Raw genomic sequence first — 22,277 nt, 5'->3', positions numbered from 1 at the left:
CTGGCATGTAGGATTTTAGTTCTCCAGCCAGGGATCGAACCCGCGTCCCCTGCATTGGCAGGCGGATTCTCAACCACTAGACCACCAGGGAAGTCTCTTAGATAGAGTTTTAACCATGCATTTTCTCTTTCAAAAAGGTTTTTTGTTGCTTTTTGTTACCAGAAAAAGTGATACCTCAGAAGCCAGAAGGATGTTCTGAAGGGAAAGATTTGTAGGAGTGAGGCAATAGTTACCCTTGACTCCTTATCAGTGTCCCTCCTATACCTGGACCAATGAGGGCTACTCTGTGAAGCACCTGGTAAATGCCCCAATATCTGCTGGTAACATAAAAATTATTATCTTTTTCTATTATCGGAAGAGCTAAAAGGCAAGATACGTGTTCCTAGGGCTAGAGTTAGTATTAAGGGGACCAGAGTGGAATATCCAATAGCCAGTATTAGATCGGAGACTAAAACAATCTAAGCTGTCTTGTCATGTTAGGTCTTTCTTTTCTATCACTCTCTAGTCCAAGTCACAATTTCTAAATGCCACTTGGACATAGTGAGTGCCTAGTCTGCTCTGTGGTTCTCCCAGCCCAGCCCTTATTTCTCTTTGTGTGATATTTCATACAGCACACCTCTCTACTGAGATGTGAAAGGAGACACAAGTGCCATCTGAAATAGCTCCAGGAGATTAGGGCATGAAGAACTTGTAGGCAACAATGGAAAATTCTCTTCTAGGATGTGGTTGCTTGTATGATCCATACTGGTACCTTCTGGAGAAATGTTGTAAGCAAAAGGTCTTTATTTAAAACAACAGGGATATTTGTAATTAGGATAACTGAAATAAGGGAAAAGTCTTCAGACCGTTGGAAGAATGGGATGGTTTAAGTTAAAATATATAATTATTACATTTTACTCTGTATTATTTAGAAAACAGTGGTTAAGCAGATAAAAATAGAGAAGATTACTTAAAAATTGAAGCCATTGCTTTAGATCTCTATTTGAAAGGTCAGTGTGTGGGAGATGAGAAAGGCACTATAGCAATCAGTGTTCAACAAAAGACATTTTAGCAGCAGGACCTACAAAGAGCACATCAACTATTTATATCATCCCCATTGAGTTGCTGGTCATTTCACTTATCAAAGAAAATAAGAAAGGAATCTTCTTTAGATATTCTCTGGATGCAGTAGCAATACAGTTTTGGAATCAGCTGTTAGAAACTATAATTAAAGCTGGTTTTTCCTGTTCACTAATTATTCTGTATGGTTAGTCTCCCTGAAGCTTTATATAATTCTCCCTTTGTTACCAGCTTCTGTTTCTCCCCAGGGCAGTCTGAATCCAGACAGGTAAATAACTGAAGTGTTTAGAAACCAATGTATTGTAATATCTGTACAGCCAAGCAGATATTTGCAACTGAACTTGAAAAAAACATTTTAAAAAACTTTCTGTACATTAGATAGTGTCATCTATTTAAAGGTTTCAGCTCTACCACCTGCATATGGAGACTTCTTGGGTAGGAGGACAAAGTGAAGAAATACAAAAATTAAAAAAGGATTTCCTTCAGGAACCCACTTAACACTGGGAAGGGGAGGAAGTTTTTTACTCAGCAACTTCTAATAACCACCTGGTATTGCTGTCAGGCTGGTCAAATATCTGCCAACATTGGTGGTCCTTTCACTCACCATGGAGATAAGTAGAGGGACCTGATGTTTAGAGTAGCAGCAAAACTCATTTTCCAGTTTCTTCTTTCAGCAGATGGAAGTGCTTGTGGGCCAGTCTCATATTCCAGCATGTTAGTACTGGTGATGCACACCCTCTCTGCTCCAGAATAACTCTGTGCCACAGGAATTGAAAAGGGTTCTCTCTCCTCAGGCCTAACACCAAAACATCAACAGGGCAGGAATGAATCCACTTTCTTCCTAGGAAGTGGATTTCAGAACTTCTCAGATACTGTGAGACTAATCTTCACATGGAGTGGGGGGAGAGGGGTGGGCAAAGTAGGGCAGTGCTAATAACAGGAACTCTGGGGACAAGATCAGCAACTGGAAAAACAAACGTGGGACATTTTACCCCTCCCTAATCACTTGCCTTCATTTAACTTTATCTTCATTTTCCCTTTCCTCACCAAGCAGTAGTTGATAATCAATTGAGCGTAGCTCTCAGGTTCTTGCCATGCAATCTAGTGGAACACCTAGAAATCAGGGACTTATCCTTGGTTATTTATAAAATAAAGAAATCTCTAGGGCTTCCCTGGTGGTGCAGTGGCTGAGAATCCACCTGCCAGTGCAGGGGACACGGGTTCAAGCCCTGGTCTGGGAAGATCTCACATGCCACGGAGCAACTAAGCCCGTGTGCCACAACTCCTGAGCCTGCTCTCTGGAGCCTGCGAGCCACAACTACTGAAGCCCGTGCCACAATGAGAAGCCCGTGCACTGCGACGAAGAGTAGCCCCTGCTCGCAGCAACTAGAGAAAGCCCATGACCCAACACAGCCAAAAATAAATAAATAAATACATTTATTTTAAAAAAAAAATCTCTAGCCTATCTAGGCTGTGTGGTCAGGACTTTCATCTTTGGAAACCAAATGGAGGCCTTTCTCCTACTCTTTCTAGGTTGCTTTCCATTTCTTTTTCCACTTGTGGCCCCTCCTTCCCCCAAGCTGACCAGGACCATGCACAAGACCAGGCTCCAATAAATATCAAGACTGAAGATTCAGCAGGTGGCTAACTCCTGCAGGGCTATCTTAAAAGGATGTTGCATATAAATTCAAAGTTTTATGAAGCCTCAGAGATCTCTAAGAACAGTGTAAATATCCCTGGTTTAATTAGTAAGTAGTCCTGGAGTAAGGAAATGGTCTGTGAGTTCTATGGTAGCTCTCTTGAGGTTTCTAGTCTTCAGCGGCTGCCTACAACTATGATGTGTTCTTTCTCATACACTGAATAAATCCTCTTTTAGACCTTCCTAGGCATCAATTCACAATAACTGCAACACACATGCAAATTGATCCCATTCTCTCAGATCTAAAAAACGACCAGCGCCTCAGTCTAGGTATCAACTTAAATACTTTTGGACTCAAATTCTCCTTGAGTTCTACTTCCCAGGGGAAAGAAAGAATTCCTACAATGGTACTGATGCCCACTCTCTACAAGCAGACGGTGGACCACTCACTTTGCAGCCGATCGATGTCAGGGTAAATGTGCTCTAGTTTTCAGCATTTCCGAACCAGATCTTTCGCGGTTTAGGTCAAACAATCCGAGCTCTAAGCAGACTTGACAAGTTTGTTCTGGGCTGAAGGCCATGGACTAGGTTCTCCGACCAGATAAGTCACTAGGCTGAGTCTACAGTAGGTGGGGCGCGCTCACCAGCTCAGCAGTGACTGAAAGTTTGTCGCAACATCGTTAATTCAATCACCGGGCTGCTGCAGTAGATACCCTTTGCCCCGCGAGTACAGCACCAGAAAGGTTCGCCCTAGGGGGCAGGGCACTAGCAAGGAAGATGCGCCAGACCCCCGGGGCCCAGCCCCTTCTCCCACGGTTTGGAAGGCGCAGTGGTAGCGGATCCAGAGCTCGGAGTTTCAGGTCTCCGTCCTCTAGCTTGCTCTGTGGGTAGCAGGAAAGGGTGCGACCAGCTTGGGAACTCTTGCTCCGAGATCCGCAAGAATCAGCGGCGGCAGCCAAGGTGAGGGGAGGCGGGGGCACGTGCTTGGATGTGGGTGCTTGTGTAACCAGCTCCTCAGGCGCCAGCACTGACAGCGCTCCGGCGGGAGGATCGTCTGAGCCTATTCTTCCGCCGAAACCGGGGAGGCTTTGGGGTCCAGCTACCCGTACATGGCGGGAGCACCCTGGGCAAAGGAAGCGAAGCACTTGCCTCTAGAGCTATCAAATGGGAGTGGGAATTTGGAAAGTTCCCCAACTAGGAACACACGTGACCTCCTCCTGAAAGTAGTTCCGACTGTGGCCCGTGTATCCCTCCACCTCCTTTTGAACCCTCCTAGGTCTCCTCGGCTCCGCCCACTCGCTGGGGCTGCAGTTTCCTACCGTCCCGTAATTCATACTCCCGCCCTGCAACCCCGGTCTCTAGCGTGCACTGACCCGCTAGGGGAGCGCGGAACCTGGCCGCGGGGCGATCCACCCAGCCGGGTTTTCACTGCGGCCCAAAAGGGGCGGGGCGAGGAGCCGCTAAGGGTCGAGCTTGAGTTCGGAGCGGTGAACCCAACTGGAACCCCGAGGGGAGAGATGCTCGGCTCTCCGGGGGAAATGCAGGGGGCTGCAGCGTGCATCCCATCCTCGGGGATCCGCTTTCAGTTCACCTGGACAGTTGCCCTTTGGAATCTAGAAATTCAGGGGCGATGTGCTCACACTCAGCGCGCTCCGCTGGGAGCTTTCATTTTTAGGGCAAATGAACCGAGTGCCGGGGAAGCGGGAGGTGGGGCGGTGAAAGGGAGCCGGATGAGGTGTTACACACTGGAGACACAATAGGGGGTTATTCTTTGTACTAAGACTGACACCTTGAGGACACGGGTGGGGATGGGGGGAGAGGTGGGATTTCTCAGCAAGGGCTGCTGCAGTCACATCCCTGCGAACGATCGTGATCCGACATCCGTGCATAAGGAGAAGGAGGCTGCAGGCCGTGCCGGGGAAATCTGGAGGTGGAGGCAGGGGGAGGGGTGTCCTCGCTGCAGGGATCGTCCCTGCGTTTTCCTGTACCCTGACCATAGCAGTCACCTGGTCTTTTCCACCTGTGCACAGGTAACCTCAGACTCAAGTCAGTGACACTGCTCAACGAACCGGCCACAGCCTTCACCTTCGCTCCCCCTCTCCCCCTCGCAACAGCCTACTCTGCCTGTGGCTGGGTTTTTCGGCCGTGGCTCAGCTCGTTCCCCCCACCCTGGGCTGCTGCAGAAGCACCCGCAGCAAGTGCAGCTACAGGCGGGCGCCTCGAAACAAGCCCGAGCGAGCTCCAGGCAGTCATACTGGGCATGCTCAGTGCGCCTGCCCGTGGGGTACTCGGCGCTCGCACCCGGAGCTGCTGCTTCTGCCCCCTCCCTACAGCCCCTGCCCTGCCCTTCCCTCCCCCGGCGCGGTCCGTCCGCCTCCCGCCTCCCCTCGGGCTCCGAGGCGCCCGGGCTCCCGGCGCGGCGGCGCAGGGGGCGGGCAGGCCGGCGGGCGGTGATGTGGCGGGACTCTTTGTGCACTGCGGCAGGATACACGTTCGGGCGCTGGGACGCGGCTGCGCTCAGTTCTCTCCTCTCGGAAGCTGCAGCCATGATGGAAGTTTGAGAGTTGAGCCGCTGTGAGGCGAGGCCGGGCTCAGGCGAAGGAGATGAGAGACGGCGGCGGCCGCGGCCCAGAGCCCCTCTCAGCGCCTGTGAGCAGCCGCGGGGGCAGCGCCCTCGGGGAGCCGGCCGGCCGGCGGCGGCGGCAGCGGCGGCGTTTCTCGCCTCCTCTTCGTCTTCTTTTCTAACCGTGCAGCCTGTTCCTCGGCGTCTCCTGAAAGGGAAGGTGGAAGCTGTGGACTCGGGCGGGAGCCGGCTGAGGCGCGGCGGCTGCACCTCCCGCTCCTGGAGCGGGGGGGAGAAGCGGCGGCGGCGGCGGCGGCGGCTGCAGCTCCGGGGAGGGTGTCGGAGTCGCCTGTCACCATTTCCAGGGCTGGGAACGCCGGAGAGTTGGTCTCTCCCCTTCTACTGCCTCCAACACGGCGGCGGCGGCGGCGGCACATCCAGGGACCCGGGCCGGTTTTAAACCTCCCCTCCGCCGCCGCCGCACCCCTCCTGGCCCGGGCTCCGGAGGCCGCCGGAGGAGGCAGCCGTTCCGAGGATTATTCTTCTCCCCATTCCGCTGCCGCCGCTGCCAGACCTCTGGCTGCTGAGGAGAAGCAGGCCCAGTCGCTGCAACCATCCAGCAGCCGCCGCAGCAGCCATTACCCGGCTGCTGTCCAGAACCAAGCGGCAGCAGAGCGAGGGGCATCAGCCACCGCCAAGTCCAGAGCCATTTCCATCCTGCAGAAGAAGCCCCGCCACCAGCAGCTTCTGCCATCTCTCTCCTCCTTTTTCTTCAGCCACAGGCTCCCAGACATGACAGCCATCATCAAAGAGATCGTTAGCAGAAACAAAAGGAGATATCAAGAGGATGGATTCGACTTAGACTTGACCTGTATCCATTTCTGTGGCTGCCGCTCCTCTTTGCCTTTCTGTCACTCTCCTATAACGTGGGAGTAGACGGATGCGAAAAATGTCCATAGTTTGGGTGACTATGACATTTAACCCTGGTCGGATTTCTAGATCATGTATATTTTGTGCCTCTTTTGAATGCATTCAACCTAGGGTGTGTTCGGCTATTCGGAACTCTTGCCTGGTTGCAAGTGTCAAGGCACTGATGGGTTTCTTAGTCTGTCTGTGGGGACTCTCCCTAAGGGCTATTGTCCGTTAATAAAGAATACAGTACACTGCTAGTGGATTAGTGAGCTCGGTAATCCGGTCTGCTAAATGAACAGAAAAGTAGATGCTTTGAGGTTGAGCATATTTCGATTAAATCTTGGCTTTAGGCCCTAGATCAAGGGTATAGATCAGATTAAAATGAAAATTAGTGTTGCGCGTACGCATATTGCATCAGAATCTTGCAGTGATTGCTTTTAGTTTCCTGAGTTGCATTGATAGATTCTTTTAAAATGTGAGTTGTGAACCGAACTGATTTGCATAACTTTAGAGAGAGAATCATTTTAGCATATATGGTGCTCATTTGAAGGCAAAAGTAGGTTTGTATGTTGAAACTAAGTTAATTACAACTTTGAATCGCATTTAGAAGTTTTGTAGCTTGAAATCAATAGTACCGTGATACATCTCAAAGGCGCTCTTACTAGATCTTTGTTAAATTTGCTTTTTTTGTCTCGTGTTGGGCTGATGTGGGATAGGGCATGAAATTTGCAGTTCAGTAGCACGGTATATTCAGTGCTCTTGTGACACATAATAGAATGGAGATTGAGTGGTTTTTGATCCCAGATGATAATGTTGTGTAGGTTCAAGGGTATTGTGTGTAGCAAATGGTGATTGCAGAGATTAAACTTCAGTTTCACTTGAAATTTAAGTATTATTGTGATACCAGAATTGGCACTCACCTTATTTAGGTTTCAGGTCCTGTGACACCTTTGGGTATCCATTAACTTTGCTCTGGCTTGTGTAGAATATCAGTATAAGTATAATTTACCAGCTAATAACCAGAAATGCTGGCAAGAGTGGATCACTCCAGCTTCGGATTGTAGGTGTGTTCGCTTTTTTCATATGGTGTATTAAATTTACTGAGTCAGCTTGTTGGATAAGACAGAAACTCAAGAGTTTCAGTGGTATATAATTGGTTGTCTAAAAGTTAGGCCTTTATATTTCAAAAGATAGTGGTTATCGAAAGGCATGAGTCTTTGCAGTTTCAGGTATAATAAACCGGTTTTGATCAAGGATGGCGATAGAGCCCTCCTTTTTTGCAGAATGGAAAGTATCATAGGAATTGAGAGTCACTGGTAGGCCAGTGTAAGGCATGGAGAACAGGATTAAGTTATTGGTCTGAGGTGACTGAAGCATTTTATTAAGGCCTCTATTAAGATAAAAAATTTGGTGCTGTGAATTGTAGCAGTGGACAATACTTACTTAAAACTACATAATTGCATAAGTGTTAATAATCTTAATAAAAATGGTTTCTTAGCAAGTATCAGTAAACATTTTGCCTAAAGGTAGAGTGACACTAAAGTGTCTATACATCCAGGTAAAAACCGTGGGGAAGATTTTTTTGAAGAAAATGTTACATATCTGAAGAGGTTTTATTACTTTGGATTATGTATCCGCACATAAATGTGCACAGCTAATTTTGCCCCAGTTTTTGATATGAAATGAAGATAAAAGTTACTGAAGAAGTAGCTTTACAACACACACAACGTAAGTTTTCTGTTAGGTTAAAAAATGATATTTTAAAAGAATATTTGGAAAGTTTGGAGTTGCATTAATTGAAAAACTTTACTAAAGCTGAACTTGACCCGCTTGCCCAGAAGATAATTAATTATGAAAAAACTCTTTTGATTTGTAACCTATTTCAAAAATAGTCTGCTATTGGTGTGACTTGACAGTCATCTAGATGTATAGAAACAAATTAATTAAATGTTTAAATTTTTAAAATAAACCCCCATTCAAAAAATTTTCTAGAATGCTGTTTGTTGGGCAGATTGCTTTTAGTATTCAGAATATGTTTATGCTATTTTTGCTTTACACATTTGATTTAAAATTATCAGAGTTATAAGACTAACATTCTACCAGGTTCTTATATATGAGCAGTGAGGTGATTAGCCATTTCTCCTTTGATTTCAGAGTGTGTGTGCCTCTATGTATGAAATTTATGTGACTTACAACTTTCTCTAAAACTGTCCTTTTAGTTATGGTATGCATAGAAAGCATTATCGTATATTGCATCAAATGACTAATAACACTTAATTTCTAGAGTTGTGGTTTTATTGAGCCAAATGTTGATGTGAAAAAAAATCACTTAGGGAAGTCAGTAAAGGGTTTACTTTTTTGATAGTTGCACTTCCAATAATTTTGAAATACCAAAGCACTTTAGTTTGCTTGGTTTCACTTTAGTGTTTTGTGTTTACTGTGGTGGGGGGAAGATTAAAATGGCCATTGAAGGCTTTGTCTCTAGCAGGTTGTAGTATCTCTCTAGCACGTTGTATGTAGTATCTATTTCAACAGCTAACCTGTTCAAAGTTAAATTCTTTTATGAAAGTAGTGATTGGAGTATTTTTATAAAGATCAATAATGAAGTGATTTCCTCAGAGGAAAATTGAGGACCATACTTAATTTTTTTTGCAGAATTGAATTATTCTAAAAATAGTTTGTTGGTGGGGTTTTATCCTTAATGTTAGTCTGAAAGTAGTATTAAACATGAGACTATAAAAAATTCATTGTCTTTAGATTTCATGGAAACTTTAGGCTTCTGTTGTATAATGGATAAGTTTGCATCTTCATAGGGAATACTTTTTAATTCGTAGAGAGTACAGGGGCTATTGAAGTTAGCTGTATTATCTTTTAAGATTAGTGATTACTGAAATGACTGTATTGTGAGGTTTTTTTTGAAAAAGATTCTACTCACAATTTTTATTTTACATTGTTTTGTATCTGTTAAGTTGTATTTCTTTCCTGTGCAACATAATTGGGCCACCTAATTGCTATACAATAATTTATAAACTTTATTTTCATAAAGTGTATTAAAGAATAAAGCGCATCTGAGAGGAATTTACAGTTTATATAACTCTTAATATAAGTAAAAAGGAATTTTATTGATGTTCATTGTAAAAGTTTGCACAGTAATCGGTGCAGATTTAATATTGCTTATGATACACTAAATAAATACTAAGTAAATATAAAATATGGTGAGGTATAATCACCTTAACTTTAAATAGTTTTAGAAAGATAGTAAAGAAAGGTGCATATGTGTGTATTACCTATCAGAATTTTATTTTAACAACATTCAAGGTAGCTGGTGATACTTTAATGCTTGTGTGGAACAGTATAGTATCTGCTTTTTCCCATTAACCACACACACAAAAATATAAACTCTTAATGTTACAAAATTTCTTACTTTTTGGAAGTCTTTAGTACTGATTTTCAAATGTCCTCATTTTGAGATTTGCCCCATTTGCTATTTGTTCATTTGATGATAGCTTAATACTTTTTAATAATTTCTAAGCAACTTAAGAAGTAGTCACTTCAGTGACTTTTTAATGTAGGAGTATTTATTATGGGAAGATCACTTCACAAAGTTTCTACATTAAATCACTCTCAGTAAACATTCTATTTTAAAATTTTTGCCTTTGCATTTTTAGTAAGACAGCAGTGTAGGAAATGTTTTTATATTAGTATTGTATGTGAAATTTGAGTTTGTAAAAAGAAATTTAGAAGTTTGTATGCATATGACAGTTTTTCACTTACTTGAAATGTTAGGCCTTGGCTGTACTATAAGAATTTAGCTTCCAGAAAAATACGTTATTAATGATGGTGTAAGAAATTTATTTGGTGTGTTTTTTTTTCCTGTAGCCCCCATTAGTTCTGAAGTTTTATTTCTGTTTCATAGAACCGTCACTCGTACCTTTTCTCCTGTCTCTTTTTTTGTTAGATAAACTTGATTTTAAGTAAAATCAGTATTCTTTTGTGGTATGAATTCATTAAGAAAAGGTGTTAGGATTTGTTCTAAGGATAGTGACTTAAGACATTTGTATCAGCTTGTGAGATTGGGGTCAGAAATGGTTTCAGTAAATATTCAGTTTTATGATATTAAATATTCTGTTTTACAGTTGTTTTCTATGTGGTAGCTTTGAGGTTAACACAGTTGCTATCAGAAATACCAGTAATGTTAGACTGAACAACCCTAAGTTGTCAAGGATTTGCTGAGCAAACTGATGTCCTTAATTCCTTTACTTAGGCCATATTAGTGCCACATGCATTCTTTGCTAGGTGGTCAAAAGTGTTTTGGTCTGTGATTCTCTAAGTATTGAATATGTATATGCATTTACTAATGTAAAGTACTTTCATTTGTCAGGAAAGGTGAAATTAGTATATTGGATTTGACCATTCACATATCCCCAAATTTTTGGAATTTTTTCATGGGTTACAGAAAAGCTATTGGCAGTTTGGTTCTTTTAAAATAATTTGCAGTGGAATTAAAAAAGGCTGTTAGAAAAATATTAGTATAAGAAGAATAAACATAATTTAGGGATAAATTAATTTTGTATGGAAAGTCTTAATTTAGTTCAGTATAGTTAAGGCAAATTCACTTCATTTGCAACAGTTTGCATTAAGAGATGAGTGGACATCTTCAGGGTATTAGGTATACACTTGTTGGTAGTGTTGAGAATATTGAGAGATTTGGATACTGTGGCGCACCTTCCAGCAAAAGAATATTCTTAACCTGTATATAGTGTGGAAAAAAAGACTGTTTATGTATTATATTTTAAGTGGTTATACACTTAATTCTTACCAGTAGTCATCACTTCAGATATGGACAGTGAATCTAACTTATAAGTGTTTGAATACTCTGTGTATATATGTAAATAAAGACAGAGTGAGGAAACTATAGTAATATTTCTAAAAACAACTTTTTTCTCTTTAGAAATCACTTGTGGATGTGGTTTTATAATTTTTAAATAAGGTTAAATCTATTTTAAATTACATTAAAATATTGAGTATTAGTTTTATCTACACACTGTTTGTACATTGTTTCATTTTAGATTTTAGGGTGGCAGTGTAGGCTCTGGAACCAACACTGCCTGTGTTGGAATCCTGACTGCCGCTTAGTAGCTGGATGACTGTGTAGGTTACTTTTCTCAATCTGTTATATCTGTAAAATGAGGATGATGGTACCAACCCACATAAAGTTTATTTTGAAGAGTAAATGAGATAATGTAAATAATTCACTTAGCATAGCACCTACCACATTGTAAATACTTAAATGGTAACAGCTTCTCTTAAAAATTATAATTTCAGATTACCCATGTATGAGAAATTATTTGTCTTTTCATTTATGGGAGGAGCAGTGATTTTAACTGAATTTTTCCTCAGTTTTGGATATGTTAGCATGTTAATTGGTTCAGGCTATGACTATTTTTTAAAATAGGGGTATTCTTTTAGGAGTTGTGAGTGTAACATGTCTGTGATTTTGCTGTTTGCAAATAATTTGAAGCTCTGCTCCCTCATACTATGGAGCAAAGAAGAGATAATCATTGCTAATCGAAGAGTATTTGCTTTAAAATACTAAGGTATGATGTAAACTTCCTCTGTTATGGCTTAATGAAGTAGAAGTTTTAAAATAAAAATTTGCTATAATATTAAATTTTCTTTAGTGTTAAAGATAGGTCAGCTAAAATATCATATAGTTTTATTCACAGAGTAATCGCCATCTCAAAACTTTTAATATATGATACAACAGTTATATAAACTGTCTTATCAATAAAGGTATCTTAGCATTTCTTTCTAAGTTCAGATTTTTGGAGGAGTCATGAAACTTTGAATGCCAAGTTAACATTTATTACAGTAACATTTACACTTAATATAATTTGGCAGTGCATTAATATAGGAATTTTATTTAGGTTAAACCTTTGTATTATTGTTTCCCATTTTTGCTTTTGATCAAGATTCTCATTGTAGGCCCTAGAAATGGGAAGAAGAGCTAAAGGATTTCTTTCTTCATTTATTCTTACCAGGTATGGGGAAGGATGGGATAAGCTTGAGACCTGCCTATTAAAGGTCATTACTTGTACATAGGGATCAATCTGTTTTTTCCTTTCCCTGTGCTGGTCTCCAAGCTGTGTCACAGTACCCTCAGTAGTGAAGCACTTGATTTCCAGTGAGTTTTTTTTTTTACATATTTGTTTTGCATTGCAGAATGAATTGTGCTGTCTAACTTTATATGCAGTTATCTGATTATATGACTTTTATGTGTTTTGTTATGTGTTGGATAAAGTAGCTGTATTTTTGGTCCAAGTCTAGGTTGTAGAATTGAACTGTTCATTTCGACAACTTTTAGGAAAATTTAGTTATCTAAAATTCCCTCTCTTTCTCTCTAATGCTTCATGCTCCTGTTTTTTGTTTTATATTACTACCTAAAACTTAGTTGATTTAGTGTTATTAAAGCACTTCTGAATAGTTTTCAGTTTTATTTATTTTGATCTTTGTAGGTTCTCAGGCTAAGTATAATAAGGTTCTATTTTCTTTAGTAGTAATTGCAGGGATTGCACTCTGCTAATTTTATATGTTTAATATTTTTGATCTTTTAAGGAGGATGTAATTATTTAAGGTATTATGAAATGGGTTGTGATCTGATTCTTTAAATCATATGTATTCCTAAAGTGATTTATAAATACAGCATACTTGTTCAGAGTTGCAAACAACTCCTTGTTTAAAAATGTGTGCAATTGTTTTTTCCATTTAAAATTCTTTTGCTCTCATGAATTTAGTGAGACTCTTCTTTTTGAGTGTTCTAGTTACTCGGAACTTACTGGAGATTAAATAAATAGAATTTAAATATTTTCTCTACTTTTAAAATGAAGTTTGGGTACCTGTTTGGATATGAAACAGTGTTATTACTTTTTTGGGGGGTGGGGGATGGACAGTGCTGGATATTCTGTTTGCCCATCAAGATCCATTTTCCGCCTTTCTCCACCCTTCTTTGAGGCCTGGTAGACTGACATCCTTAGATGGCTCATTCAGGCTCCCTTATCCTCTGGCTTCCATTTGGATTCAGTCTCCAGGAAGCTCTAGCAGAATATTGGAGGGAAGAGGGCGAGTTGGCAGGGGGTGCTGTTGGGCACTAAGACTATAGCTCCTTTATGATGGCTCCTCTTCTATGGCTCTTTATTCCCATAATGGCTGCCTTCTATTGTCCCTTTAGGCCTAGGTGAAAATGGTTTACAAGGCTTAGCACCATTGCTAAATTCTGTGATGCTTCAGTATTCTTTATTGTTACCTTGCCTTTAAGCAGTCCTTGCATTAAACTCTCTTCAAATCAAAAAAAAAAAAAAAAGAAAAATGAAGTTTGGGGAATGTTACCAAGCTTGATATTTAGGTGTAATGTATTTATTAATTACTTTACTCTGAGTCTATCAGAGTTAAAGTGGAATGCCTGGACTTTTTTTTCTTTCATAATGTGAAAACAGTACTTTGCCAGGCTTAACTTAGCCTTGTAAAATTTATTTAACATTTTAACTTACTCGTTTATGAAGTATGAAAGCTGAAAAAGTGAGGACTTAAGTCAGAAGTTTTTTTTTCAATTAATAGAATTAGCTAGCATATACCCTAACAGTGTCTTATATTTGTTCACTATTTTTTCATTAACAAAGCCTTTTCTTAATCATTAGCTCATTTGATTTTGCAAAGAAAAAAGGAGCAACCTAAGAGATGGTACAGGGCTTCCCTGGTGGTGCAGTGGTTGAGAGTCCGCCTGCTGATGCAGGGGACACGGGTTCGTGGCCCGGTCTGGGAAGATCCCACATGCCGCGGAGCGGCTGGGCCCGTGAGCCATGGCCACTGAGCCTGCGCGTCAGGAGCCTGTGCTCCGCAACGGGAGACGCCACAACAGAGAGGCCCGCATACCAAAAAAAAAAAAAGAGATGGTACAAGCATTACTTTCCTCATTTTTTGTAGTACAGGAATCGTAGCTCCAAAAAAAAAAAAAAAAAAAAAAAATCAGTAACTTGTTAAAGGCTACCTGAAGATTGGGTCCAAAGAAGGATGCAGGGTTTTTAGGTACCTCGTGCAGTATTTTTCCCATTATGTTACATCGGTGGTTCTCAGACTATAGACGGCATTCGAATAACTTGCAGGGCTTAAGTCATAGATTACTTGCCCCACCTCCAGAGTTTCTGATTCATTAGGTCTGGGTTGGGGCCTGAGAATTTGTTGTTTTTTTTAAAATTAATTAATTATTTTCTGGCTGCCTTGGGTCTTCGTTGCTGTGCGTGGGTTTTCTCTAGTTGCGGTGAGCGGGGGCTACTCTTTCGTTGCGGGGCGCAGGCTTCTCATTGCGGTGGCTTCTCTTGTTGCGGAGCACGGGCTCTAGGCGCACGGGCTTCCGTAGTTGTCGCACGCAGCCTCAGTAGTTGTGGCTCGTGGGCTCTAGAGCGCAGCTCAGTAGTTGGGGCGCACAGGCTTAGTTGCTACGCGGCATGTGGGATCTTCCTGGACCAGGGCTCGAACCCGTGTCCCCTGCATTGGCAGGCAGGCTCTTAACCACTGTGCCACCAGGGAAGCCCTAGAATTTGTATTTCTAACAAGTTCCCAGGTGGTGCTGATGATGGTAGTCTGGGGATCACACTTTGTGAATCACTGTGGTATATAATCTCCTGTCAAGCAAATCCTTAATGTGTTATCTCTTTTAGTTTAATAGAATTTACACATGCATTATATCATTTGATTTGTAAACCCTAAGTAGCTCAGCATGGCAAATGTTACCCTGATTTTTGTGGACAAGGCAGTGAGTTTAGAAAAGCAGCATAGTGGAATGGAAGGAGCATAGATTTGGGAGTCAGCTAGACCTAAAGTGTAGCTTAAATCCTTGCTCCGCTACTTATCAGTTATGTAATAAAAGATAAACTCCTTAACCTTAGTGAGCCTTAGTTTTCACATCTCTAACATGGTAAAAACCCTTAACTTGTAGGGTGCTTTTTAGGTTTGTTGGAAGAATATATTTTCAGAATATTGTTTGCCAACTGGGGGTGATCTCCTTCCACCTTGTCTGGGTATTTGGCAATGTCTGGAGACATTTTTGGTGGTCACAGTCCCGGGGGTAGTGGGGGTGGTCAAAGGGTGGAAGCTGTTGGCATTTGTCTCAGAGTAGAGGCCGGGAATGCTGCTAAACATCCTACAGTGCACAGAACAGCCTCATCCACAACAAATAATTGCCTAGCCCAAACTGCCAACACTGCTGAGGTTGAGAAACTCTGGTTTAGAGGTGTAAGTGTCTGGTATATTATTATAAGTATAATATTTGATAAGTCAGTACCTTTGTCCTTAGGTTGTGGTATTTAAGGTGAAATTGCTAATAAATGATAGAGCTAGGCTTTTAATATCTATTTTTTCTGACTGCTGCTAGGCCAGTATTCTTTATAATAACTTTTTCCACAAATCATATCCCTGGTAACAAAAAAGGGTTTATTTGAAGAAGGCTCATGTGTGACTGACTGATTGTGAAGGTGTTGCTTTGAACTTCTGTCAGAAAAGGCTGAAGATGTTTTCAATAAACGTGTAAGTATATTGCAGTATATGAGGTATTCAGAAGGGTGTTACATAGAACTCTAACAGGATGGATATGCTTTATTAAAGCATTTTTCTTTTCATTTTTATATTGCCATTAGTTTTAAAAGTAATTCTTAGCTTGCTTCCTTTAGTTATGTAATTAAGAGGTACTTTGCTCACAGGATACTTGTTTTGTGCTGTTTAATTCATTCTTTAATCTTCTGCTTTTTTTTTCTAAAGCTGTTTTTGTTACAGTCAGATGTGGTGAAGTTAAATCTGCTTATGTAAAATGGCAAATTTCTGACAAGTTATAAGAATTTCTCATATCTTTCCAGATGAAGTAGGGCCAACTCTAAGGTTCTCTGATGCATGTGTTACATTCTTTTCTAGACCCTAAATTTGCTATGTCAGCCTGTTGAATTAAAGTGCTGTATTTATCTACATTAAAAACTTGCGTTAGTGTGTGAAAGTTTTAGAAAAAAATTGGGATGGAGTTTTAGACTAGTCCAGAGATGAGAAGATGCCAAGGGGGTAGCTTAGTGGATTCTGAATTTTGTTTTGTTTTTAGGGCAGACAAACATAATTACGAAAGTGTTCTAGGAATTGATTGTTTGCTATGATTTTTTTCTGTTCACTTGATATTACAATTTACTTTGCCACTCAACTTTGCACAGGCAGATTAAAATGTCAAGGCCTATTTTAAAAATCCTTATGAAATTTAAGTTTTGACTGTTATGATTCTTTGTGAAATTACAGGAGATAGAGATACTAATATTTTAAAACCAGGACTGCTAATCATGTGATAGCTTCACATTTATTAAGAAAAACAAGTAACATTTATTATTGTAATTTAATTGAATAAATATGGTATTTATTTCAGTATATGAATAAAACATTCCATTTGCTTTACTGTACTTAAGAATATTTCTTTTATAAAAACTAACTAAAAATTTAAAAAAATTACTCATTGTCCTACTTCTCTGAAACTTCATATTTCCATGTTAGCTTCTAGTTTTTGTTCATATGCATTTATTTTAAAATATAATTCATCATAGTGAACTTAAAGGTGTGTGTGTGTTTTAACAATTTCCAAAGCACCTCATAATTATTTTAAATGGCGAAGTCATCAGAAATATTTGTTTCTCTGTAGTTATACATTAAACATCTATCCAATATTTGGCCAATTTGTTTCTCTGCCCTTTTCAGATTTTCTTTAGTGTGGATTTAAGCTGACCTAAATATTAGAAAAGGTTTTCATGATTTTGATTCACAAAATCATAGTCTCTTACACAAAAAAATAGCTGAAGTTTGAAGTCTAGAAGCTTTTTTTTTCCTTATTTACTTACAGGATAGTTATTGCATATTTAAAATTTAAAGCATATTTTAGTTATGTAAAAGTGAGGCAAAATAAAATGTATCTAAACACTTTTGATCTGTCAAATTTTCTTTTGCTATTTTCTATTCCTATTACTAATAGGAATAGTAATCCTATTGTGTTGAAATTAAAGTGGATATAGAAGTAATTTGAATAAACTGTCACATCACTTTATACTAAAGTTGTTATAACCCTGTTGCTGTCCTCTCTTTAATCAGAAAGGGTATGACTTAAGATGTTACTGTTCCGTAGAGCATATTTTGAATGATACAGTTTATATTTGCTTAGTTGCCTTGGTGATAGTAATTGGTGATAGTGATTGATGCAGGTTTGATGTGCATTTGCATTTATAATCAATATTAATTTTTGTGGTAAAAAATTGCATTTGTTTGTATCAAATTTTAATTTTAAGTATCAGTTACTAAAGCATGGAAATAATTTTAACCTTATTAGCCAAATGATAATTCTCAATGAATTTATTCATGTAGTTAGAAAAAAAATATTGTGGAAGAAACAAACTTTTCTCTTTTTTAAACACAGTTACTTGTTAGAGTAACATTTTTCCAAATGAGATAAAAGTGTTTCAATTCTTTTTTTTTTTTTTTTTTGCGGTACTCGGGCCTCTCACTCTTGTGGTCTCTCCCGTTGCGGAGCACAGGCTCCGGACACGCAGGCTCAGTGGCCATGGCTCACGGGCCCAGCCGCTCTGCGGCATGTGGGATCTTCCCGGACCGGGCCACGAACCCTGTCCCCTGCATCGGCAGGCGGACTCAAGCACTATGCCACCAGGAAAGCCCTGTTTCAATTCTTAAACATAAGGAAATGTTAATCTAGATGTGGGGTACCTTCTTGGGTGTTAATGAAAATATAATGAAGGCAAAAATGTTTTGTTTGTAAGTAAATATATGTATTTTTTTAAAACTCAAGAAGCAATCTAATATATGAATAGTTTTCATGGACTAGTGGTAGGAAATCTAAATAACTTAGTATACGGAAAGTATACAATTTTTCATATCTAGGTTCTGTGTAGTGTGAGCAAGTTTATATCTAATACTGTAAAATACACTGAGGTACTGGTTATTAAGGCTAGTTAGATTCTTCTTGATAATGAAAAGGTCACACAGATTGTGATTTTTGTATAGTGTCCAAAAAGTAAGGTTTGCCATCTGTTACACAAATATAGGAAAAAGTTAAGATAATCTAGTGATATAAGTGGTTTTGACACTTCTCTTTTTGGAATCATCTATTAATTACAATTTTTAAAAACTAATAGCAAATTTTAAGCTTTTGCAAAAATAAAACTTAATGGTTATGCCAGTGTTGATACTTTTCTACTAAAATACAAAGATAGCGGTTGGGAACTAAAGATTATGTAATGAAAGCCTGGCTTTTAGTCATTTACTTTTAGAAGATTGGATATTTAAGTGGAAACATCGTGTTTTAACTTGAGGTATTAAGTTATACAATATTTTGATACTGTAGTTATACAAGATTTTTAAACTGTAGTTTCCCTAAGAGTTGATATATAGGAATTCATTATTACAGAACTTAATCAGGAATCTGATTGAATAAGTATTCCTTAAAGATTTGCTTAAATATTTTTCAAGTTCTCTTCTTTCTTCTACCATAACTCACTTCTTGTCTGTATGCTAGTAAATGAGTTTCCCCTAAAATTTTGCTATTGCATTTTGAACCACTGCAGTAGTTGTTTCTATAACTTAATTTCTTTTCACCCCCAAGAATTTAATCTTGCCGAGTTGCATAGAAGTCTTTAAAATTGCATATTGGGCTTAATAAGATCTGATTAATTTTAATCTACTTTGTTTTATTTATTATGTTGACATTGTTTTTTATTGAGAAGTTTGTTACCATGCCAAGTGATTAATATGATCAGATATAATATTTCAGTTTAGATACCATTTTGAATTTATGTCCTCAAATTCAGCTGTGTCCAGGGTTTCTATTTTCCGTGTAAGAAACATCTTGCCAATTTCAAATTAATGTCTGATGAAAGTAGATTGTTTTACTAACATCAGTTTATAGATTTTGTTCATTCCTGAATTGTAGGCCATGAACAGAATGTTGCCTTTGTGTACCTTTTTGGATAGATAGTGTGTACATAAATTATATCTCTTACATGAAGTGTGGTGCATGTGTAGGTGAGATTTTTTTATCCAAATACTAAAAGTGTAAAAGTCTTCACCTGTTCTGTTTACTTAATAGTATTTAAATGGTGTGAGGTGTTAAGAGCTCCTTTCCCCTCTTTTCATTTCTGTCCCTCCTGTCTAACTTGGTATTTTTGTTTTTCTGTATGTTAAACGTTATGGTTTTTGTTTCCTTTTTGCGGTACGCGGCCTTTCACTGTTGTGGCCTCTCCCGTTGCGGGGCACAGGCTCCGGACGCGCAGGCTCAGCGGCTGTGGCTCACGGGCCTAGCCGCTCCGCGGCATGTGGGATCTTCCTGGACCAGGGCACGAACCCGTGTGCCCTGCATCAGCAGGCGGACTCTCAACCACTGCGCCACCAGGGAAGCCCCAAACGTTATGTTTTTAAAAGTTTATTTACTGTTGAAAAAGTTAGTAGCCCTTAAGTTAGTTTTTTCTTTAATGTTTCAGTCTAATTAGTTTCCAAGATTTTTACTGTGTTCTCCTGTGAATATGAAGATTCCACAACTAACCGTGATCAGTAATTGTGTTTTCTCCCCCATTTGCAATATTGGATTCATACTAATAATGGTATCCCTTGAGGAACATGCTGTCTAAAATTAAGTGTTATCAGTTCAAAGCAAGCAATGTACCTTATTCTCATAGCTGTTAGTATATTCTAAAATTGCATATTATTAAATCTTAAGATGAATTTTGACTAGTATTTTAGTATATGTAATTTCAGATCTTTTGGATAATATACTTATTCAAGCAGTTATAAATTGATATAATAATTAAAATACCATCAGTGGGAATATGAATCATATTATACAGTAGTATTAGAACAAGGCACTTATCATAAAATCAGTAATATGACTCTTACCAATAGAGTAATGAATGCCAGTATGTGTGCCTTCATATTTTAAAATCTATATGAATTTCTAGTTTATATTGTTCTTATCCAGATTAAAATACTGCACTTAGGCAAAACTTTTTGCTAATTGAGGAAAAAAGTCATTTCCAGATGATTTTCTGACTTAAGATATGGAATAAAGAGATTTGATTTTATAATATTAAAAGTGAAATATGAAATGAAACAGCACACACTTGTTTGGAGCTTTTCTCCTTTAAAATGTTTCAAATCAACAGGACTTTCTTTGAAAAGTAAATTTGATTGTTAGAAGTAAACTTTAAAATCTTGCAGTTTTGGCTAAATTAATAGGAAAAAGAAAATCCACTTGTTGGAGACACATTTGTATTAGAACTTTGTTTTCTTAGTACCTTGTGTGTGTGTGGTAGTTTTTGAATGTTAGGAAATTTGTTCATGATTGTATCTAAAAGATCAATTCAGTTACAAATCTTGGAATCTTTTTGTTCCTTCCAGAATGCAGTTTGCTAATATTGAGTGAATTGGCACTAAACGTTACTGGCCTTTGTTGTCAAACTACAAATCCCTTGGCATCTTGTACCTTAACTCTTTGAATGTCTTTTTTCTGTAAAAGTTAATGGCCTTTTATCTTTTTGCATAGCTATAGAGTAGCCAAAACTAATGTTTTAGGTAGTCACTTCTATTAAAATAAATGATAAAAGAATGGCTTTTATAATAGAATGATATTACAGAAGTAATTTATAAATCTAACATTGAATATGAATATTAGAGCATAAAAGACACCCTCTTATGTACTTCAGAGTAATGATGGATTGATATAATTTTAACTTTTACAGTCTTTAATATGCTTTATTAAGATTTTATGGTAGAAAACTAATTAGAATTAACATTTGGCTTGGTTCAGGTATATAATGTGGATAAGTATGTCTAATGCATGTTGTTGAACTGATAATCTTTTTGAAAGTTGTTATGTGTTACAGCCATAATTTGTTTGATTTGTCATTGGTAGTCAATCTTAGATGTTTTTTAGTGGGAGCAACACTTTAGGGAGGGGTGTGTGTGTGTGTGTGTGTGTGTGTGTGTGTGTGTATGTATTTTAACAGCAGCAGAGTTCTGAAACAGGAAATCAGTCTTATCGTATTCATCCAGAGACCTAGGAAGAAGGTAATTGTTTGGTATACTCGTTAAAACCAGTTAGTTGGGCAACTTAAATTTTTAGAGGTTCACAGATGTAGGCTTGAACAGTTGTGGATATATTATTTCATTATTAACAAACTACTCCGGAGAAGAATTGGTTCAGTTAGTTGAGAGGACTAATAATCCCTCAGCTAATACACTAGAAAATTGTACTTTGGATTTTAGACTATTGCTTGCATTATCAGTGACTTGATATTTTTCCATGGCTCTAATTTGATTAAATTTAAATAAATTTCAGTGCCTTGATTATTCCTTTAAAAAGATTTTTTTTAACCTCAGTGTAATCAATATATCTAGCTTGAAATGTTTTCAAAATGATTCTTAAATTTGAACAATTTAATAGAAAAAAGTTACTTCTATTTCAGATATTTGTCACTGGAAATTATCTTTCCCTGTTTGTTAATGTACATATGAACATAATTAGATCCTTGTAATCAGTGTTTTCATACTGTTCTGTGTTCTCTTTTATCACAGATTTTTATCTGTCGATGGATACTTATTTTAATAGCTATATAGGTAATATTTCATCAGGCTAAATATCGTGGTTTGCTAAACAGCCCTATTGTAAATAACCTTTGTATAGTTTTTTTTCTTTGGTTTGTTTTTTTAGATTATATTGTTAGAGTGGGATTGTTGGAATAAAAGATACAGCAGTTTCATGGCTCTATAGGTTGCAGATTTCTTGTTTCTTTTTTTAAGATGCTCATTCCTTTATTTATTTAGTTTATTTATGTTTTTGGCTGCATTGGGTCTTCATTGCTGCGCGCGGGCTTTCTCTAGTTGCAGCGAGTGGGGGCTACTCTTCGTTGTGGCGCACGGGCTTCTCATTGAGGTGGCTTCTTGTTGCTGGACACGGGCTCTAGGCATGCGGGCTTCAGTAGTTGTGGCACGTGGGCTCTAGATCGCAGGCTCAGTAGTTGTGGCGCATGG

General features: G+C 38.9%; 2 protein-coding genes across 3 annotated transcripts in view; one reads left to right on the top strand and one right to left on the bottom strand.

The window, feature by feature from the left end:
- Positions 1-3,387: 3,387 nt before the first annotated feature.
- Positions 3,388-4,264, bottom strand: KLLN (killin, p53 regulated DNA replication inhibitor). Its single transcript, XM_065893906.1, is given in 4 exon segments — positions 3,388-3,602; positions 3,605-3,983; positions 3,986-4,091; positions 4,197-4,264. Coding segments are annotated over 4 exon segments (768 nt in total).
- Positions 4,265-5,193: 929 nt separating this feature from the next.
- The window catches only part of PTEN (phosphatase and tensin homolog), an 86,982-nt gene continuing 69,898 nt past the window's right edge, over positions 5,194-22,277 (top strand). Inside the window, exon 1 of one of the 2 annotated variants that reach the window (XM_065894917.1) lies at positions 5,194-6,132. In XM_065894917.1, the coding sequence (XP_065750989.1) occupies positions 6,054-6,132 (79 nt within the window). In that variant the 5' untranslated portion in view covers positions 5,194-6,053. The remainder of the gene's footprint in view (positions 6,133-22,277) is intronic. The other variant, XM_065894918.1, reaches the window with a different exon arrangement.

Source organism: Phocoena phocoena, chromosome 16 (assembly GCF_963924675.1).
Source record: "Phocoena phocoena chromosome 16, mPhoPho1.1, whole genome shotgun sequence".
Classification (NCBI taxonomy): Eukaryota; Metazoa; Chordata; class Mammalia; order Artiodactyla; family Phocoenidae; genus Phocoena; species Phocoena phocoena.
Note: the sequence above shows the minus strand (reverse complement) of the source record. Positions and strands in the feature narration are given on the sequence as shown.